Source organism: Chenopodium quinoa, unplaced genomic scaffold (genome assembly GCF_001683475.1).
Source record: "Chenopodium quinoa cultivar QQ74 unplaced genomic scaffold, ASM168347v1, whole genome shotgun sequence".
NCBI lineage: Eukaryota > Viridiplantae > Streptophyta > Magnoliopsida > Caryophyllales > Amaranthaceae > Chenopodium > Chenopodium quinoa.
In genome coordinates, this window is record NW_018744304.1 from 4,461,271 (window position 1) to 4,467,387 (window position 6,117).

A 6,117-nucleotide genomic window follows, 5' to 3' on the forward strand; every position below is an offset into this window, starting at 1 on the left:
CTGAACCACCTGACGTATGACCGTAGCCTTTCTTTCTCTCCCTGTTGTATAGCCCCCAAGTCAAGACTTATTTTCTTCGCAGGGATGTTCATTGAGAAGTTGGACGCAAACAAGTATGCAAGTGTCTTAAAGTTATTTATGCATCCGGCTGGCAGGTTGTCGAACCATTGTTGGGCGACGCCCTTTAATATTGTCTGGCGGCATTGGGGAGCTTCCTCAGTCAGTCGGGTGACAAGTGCCTGTAATTCTTCCAAGCAATCAAGAGGCGGCCTTGCAAAAGTTGAAGGAACACTTGCACTCTTTACCAAGGCTGGTTAGTCCTTTGCCAAAAGAAGTGTTGCACATGTACCTAACTGTCTCTAACCATGCGCTTAGTCCTGTTCTCCTTGCTGAAAGTGGCGGCACCCAGCTCCCGGCCTACTTCATCAGTAATGTTCTATGGAATGCATAGCTGCGGTACACCATGGTTGAAAATGACAATACTTATTTTTGTTCCTATTTTTGGAGGAACCTTTCATAGCAGTCGTCTTCTCAATGGTCACCTGGTCTTTGATCTCCATGAGGATGGAGTGACAATCCTTGTTAAACTCATACTTGGAGGTATACGGTTCAGATTCTTTCTTTTTCTTCTTGGACGACTGTTCAGAGGTATCAGCCACTAAGACATCTTTTCTTTTCTTTTCTTCTTCTTAGCCGGATGTGATGACCGACTCTCTCTTTTTTCAAACTTCTTTGAGTCCGATTGTTTACTGACGTGGCAGAGCTCGGTCGCCTTAAAATAGGCGTCCGCCTCCATCAGTGCTTCTTGGAGGGTGGCAACCCTCTTTCTAAAACGGTCGAACTTAAACGTCGACCCGTCCTTCAGACCTTTAAAGAAGTCTGTATATGCCACTTCATCAGACAATTCTTGAATCTGAAGTCTCATCAGATTGAACCGCCTTATGTATGGGCGATACCTTTCAATGTGGTCGGGAAGCATCGACACCCTACGACATCATTGAACCCTAGTAGATACATGAGGTTTGTGTGTGCCATAAGATGATCTTCTAGATCGGTTGTACAATCATAGGTACCTAGCAAAACATTTTTCACCTTGGCCGGATGTGCGGCCTCAGTTATTTCCTTGGAGAACGTAGAGGGATGTTCCCCCAGTCTTAGCAGTCAGAGCTGCCAGTCCAAGGGTTGAACATTATGAGCCGCCTACCCCCCAAAGAGGGTCGACTGCATGTAATGTTGTCCTTACGGCATGTATGGCTGTTGAGGCGCAAACGGGGCTGCATGGAGAATCTGAGGACTAGAGTGAGTGGACATGCCGCATGTCTGGTTCTCTCAGTTTGATTGTGAATACCTCCTTGAGGTATTCTGAAAGATGTCTTGCAAGTTCAGCGTCAAAGCCGACTCTGACAGTTGCATGTTCTTCTTCCACTGGAATAACATCCGGGTATCGGAATAAGTTTACTTTAAACCATCTCGCTGTACATGCCGGAATGGCCTTCCTCTTCCCTTGCTTAGGGAACCAGAGTTTAGAAAAATTTAACAAGGGCCTCTGCCCCCTCCCTAGGTTTAGGGTAAGGAGTGGCCTCTTGGTCTTTGACCGACTTATTCCTCCTAGAATGAGAGGGCTTCTTGGTCGACCGGTACCTAGTGGAAACAGTCGTCCGTTTGTCAATCAGGTCCTTAATCTCCCCTTTGAAACTTCTCATGAGAGTCATGAGCTCATTTCTGTTGATAGGGATAGAACCTTCGGCCACCTGAGGTTGACCAGCTAACTAACCGACTGGTTCACTAGGGCGCGTCTGTTCGTCTTTTCGTTCCCTCTTTTCAATGGGACAGATTCACCTAGTCCTTAGGGACTCGTCAGGAGCTGTGTGTGTGTCGACCTCATAGTCGTCATCTGTATCCTGGCCTGTATAGACCAAGACGTCGGCCATAGGCCGTTTCTCATTGAGAGGTAGTACAGGTTCTTATGAGGACATCATAGATCAAGTTAGAACGTGTTCGGATGTAAAAAAGTGCGGAATGTAGATGGGATCTGGCTCCTCTTAGGAGAGAAGTGATCATCTGGTTATCGAATCTAACATCGAAATCCGAGCCTTAGCTCTCAAGTAGTGCAATTAAAGCTGGAGTTAATGCTCAGCAATTATGTACACATGAGTTTAGGAATTTCTGAATGATGTTCCTTAGGGGGAACATCTCCCTTTTATAGGGTCTCACAATGCGTGCTCAGTACTAGGTTTCAAATACCTAGGTTTGACTGGGCTTGCCTAGGTATTTGGGCTGTTGAAGACCACTTTCATAGTTTGCAATCCGTCTGCCACGTGTCGTGGCCTGATTGGTCCACCTTGGACCTATCATAAGGTGAAACGTGGCGAACTCTGGTTGGTCCACGTGAATGACACGTGGCAGGATTTCATTGGACCACTTAGCGGGGTTAAATCCCCTAATCAGGGTTGATGTTGTGAATGAGGAGTTAGATCGCTTGGAAAGGGTTATGATGAAGCTTCAAGATCCAATGGTTGAAGCTCTTACATGCAAGGAAGAGTATCACTCTCAAGAAGCAAAAAAAGTTTGTCATGGCCATAGAAGAAACTCAAATGGAAGAAGATCATGATCAACAAGAATATAAAGAAGAGCTTGAACTAAAGGAGGAGAAAATGGAGAAGAGTTCCAAGTCTCCTCCCAAGATAGAACTTAAACCCCTTCCCCCTTCTTTGAAATATGCTTGTCTTGTAGATGAAGGGGAATACCCTTTTATTGTCAATGCTACCCTTGATGGTCTTGATTTGGTAAAATTGCTTGTTGTGTTGAGAAAATATAGAAATGTGATAGGGTATAGCATTGATGATATGAAGGGTATTAGCCCCTCTTTGTGTATCAATCCACCTCGATTGAACATCAAAGGAGGTTAAACCCCAACCTCCAAGAGGTTGTCAAGAAGGAAATCTTGAAATTGCAAGAAGCAGGCATAATTTAAGCTATATCCGATAGCAAGTGGGTTAGCCCGGTTCACGTGGTTCCAAAGAAAGGTGGAATGACCATCATCAAGGGAGAAGGAGGAAATAAAATCTACACCCGGACGGTGACGGGGTGGAGAATGTGTATTGATTATAGGAGGTTGAACAAAAATATAAAGAAAGACCATTTTCCTCTCCCCTTCATGGACCAAATGTTGGAGAGACTTTCTCACCATGCTTTCTTTTGTTTCTTAGATGGGTATTTCGAATTTTTCAAAATCCCTATCCACCCAAATGACGAAGAGAAAACTACTTTCACATGTCTATATGGAACATTCGCTTACCGAAGAATGTCATTCGGGTTATGCAATGCTCCTTCAACATTTCAACGATGCATGACTTCCATTTTCTTTTAGATGCTTGAAAATGAGAATGAATTTTTTATGGACGATTTCAGTATTGGTGACTCGTGTTTTGACACTTATCTTTATAACCATGAAATTTTTTGAAAAGGTGTCAAAAGACGAGTTTGGTTTTAAATTGGGAGAACTGTCACTTTATGGTTGAGGAGTGTATTGTCATAGGCCATAAAGTGTCAAAGAAGGGCATTGAGGTTGATTCGGCCAAATTTCGGTGATTGCAAAGTTGCCCCCTTGTAGGGTTTCGTAGTGACCCGACACTACGCGGAAGGAAACCCCCCAAGATCCGCCCCTTAATTAAAGTAATTAACAAGCATATTAAACTTAATCAAACTAGATTAAGAATAAGAATTATACCTTTGTTGCGTGCTTCGCTCCCAAAGAGCTCTTACTTCAAAATCCCAAAACTACGAGATCTCCGACGGATCGTACCCTCAACCCGACACGAGCGTCCTAAGTTTTGAAGGTTAGTCAAGACCCGGACAAAACAAAACTATGAGTTTTACGAATCAAAGGTTTACTCTAATTACAAGAGTTGTCTTTTTAATTCCAATCAAGGTTGTGTATTTCCCAATACCATGCCTTTGGTATTTATAGGGAAATGCACCCTTGAACTTCATTCCCCAACCAATGTGGGAGAATGAATAATTTATTTCTAAAATAAATTAATAATTAAATTCAATCACAATGCAACAAGTGTCAAGGGGAGAGAGAAGGTTAGGTGAGGGCCATGGAGAGGTGGGGGGGACCATTTCCTTGCTCCCCAAGGCTTTTCCCAATCCTTAGTCCCCACCCCTCACAAAACCGCCTCAACCAAAGGGCAGCTGGGCTGCTGCCAGCTAGCAGTGCAAGTAAGCCCACCCAGCTAGCACAAGCCCACCCAGCTGCCTTCGCATCCTAGCCAGGCAGTGCATGCTTGGTGCTGGTGCGTGCTAGTGCTAGTCGCTAGTGCGTGCTGGCGCAGGCCCCAACATCCCACGCACCACCTGCATCCTTGCTGCACCTCTCGCATATGCTCGCATAGCCAGCATGCGTGCTACTAGCGAGCCACACATGCTGGCCCCTTGCTTTGACAGCCACACGCATCACCCTCGCATCCCTCGCCGCACCTCTCGCACACACATCAGCCATGCACCCCACGCACATGCGTCACACGCATTGCTAGCCCAGCCAGTGCACCTACGCACGCAAGGGCCTAGCATGTGTGCTGGGCGATGCTGCCAGGTGCCCTCGCACTAGCACACGTCAGCCAGTGCCTAGCACTGTTATGCTTGGTGCGAGGCACGCACACACGCACATGCACATGCGCCAGTGCTCAGCACTGCGATGGCTTTGCTGGTGCGTGTGTGGCCCTGCCATGCGCACCTAGGCATCCAGACAAGCACACTGCTACGTTCGATGGGCTGCCTGGTGCTTGTGGTGCTTGCGATAGGCTGCCAGGTGCCCTTGGTGCGCCTATTGCTTGCGGTAGGCAGCGATGGTGCCTAGGCATCACGCCATGTTTGTGATGGTCAGCGATGGTGTGCCTAGGCTGCGATGGTGCGCCTAGCACACCTAGTGTGCTTAGGCTTGCGCCTAGTCATGCTAGGTGCATGCTAGCTCGAACTAGCCTAGCATCCACATGGCTAAGCCAATGTGGTGCTAGGGATATGTTCATACTTGTTGCTTTGTGATTTTGCGACGCTCGGTCTCGACGCCCTAGGCTCGATATCCGACATCTGTATTCGTAAAACTATGTCGACTCATTAAATCCTTTCGGATTAATTCGTCGTCTCGGATCGGTGAATCGATTGGGTTCGACCCTAAGGGTTCAGTTAAGTTTAAGCTGTAATATCAATTGTACCTTGGTATTACTGAGTAGAAGCGGCCTCCACCTAGGCATTCCGATCACTTGATCTTACTGAAGAATTAACTCTGTAATAATTCTGAACCCTTTATCGGAAGAATACACTTGTTGGAAGGACACCATTCTTTTCACCCCTCCTACTTTCGTTACGGGAGTGAGAGATTTTCTAGGGCATGCTTGTTTTTACCGGAGGTTTATCAAAAAAATTTCATCAATCGCCAAACCTTTGACTGAATTACTCAAGAAAAATGTTGTGTTTAGCTTTGATGAGGCTTGTCTTGAGGCATTTCAAAAACTCAAGGGAGCTCTCATTTCCTCTCCCGCTGTGCAAGCTCCGGATTGGAGCTTGCCTTTTGAGCTAATGTGTGATGCGAATGATTTTGCAGTAGGTGCGGTACTTGGGCAAAAGAAAGAAGGAAAATCTCATGTCATTTACTATGCAAGTAGAACTCTTGATGAAGCACAAAAGAATTACACAACGACGATGAAGGAAATGCTTGCGGTTGTTTTTGCCATCGACAAGTTTAGGTCCTATCTTATTTGCTCCAAAGTGATTGTGTACACGGATCACATAGCGGTTCGCTATCTCATGACCAAGGGGGAGTTGATAAGTCTAGGCTTTCGTTTAAGAACAAGGAGGATATAGCCAACTATCTTGAGCATTGCCACTCGTTTCCATGTGGAGGACATGGGGGAGTTGATAAAACGGTGGCAAAGATTTCTCAATCTCTCCTATGGTGGCCAACGATGCAAAAGGATGCTCAAAAGTTTGTTTCAAGATGCGACAAGTGCCAAAGAAGTGGTGGCATAATCAAAAGGGATTAAATGCCTCAAGAAAACATTTTGGAAGTTGAGCCTTTTGATGTTTAGGGTGTCGACTTTATGGGGCCTTTTGTCT

At 45.9% G+C, this 6,117-nt stretch overlaps 1 protein-coding gene across 1 annotated transcript; it reads left to right on the plus strand.

The window, feature by feature from the left end:
- The first annotated feature begins 2,573 nt into the window (after nucleotides 1-2,573).
- LOC110695830 lies at nucleotides 2,574-5,865 on the plus strand. The gene is made up of 2 exons (XM_021873056.1): nucleotides 2,574-2,830; nucleotides 5,481-5,865. Exons 1-2 carry the CDS (start codon nucleotides 2,574-2,576, stop codon nucleotides 5,863-5,865), a joined length of 642 nt encoding a protein of 213 aa, XP_021728748.1.
- Nucleotides 5,866-6,117: the final 252 nt, after the last annotated feature.

What these genes read in the sequence shown, in the direction of transcription:
- LOC110695830 (XM_021873056.1), top strand. Translation starts at nt 2,574, where the DNA reads ATGGCCATAGAAGAAACTCAAATGGAAGAAGATCATGATCAACAAGAA. An exon ending in AAATATAGAAATGTGATAGG is followed by an intron (nt 2,831 to 5,480) that starts GTATAGCATTGA and finishes TGTTGTGTTTAG; the next exon opens with CTTTGATGAGGCTTGTCTTG.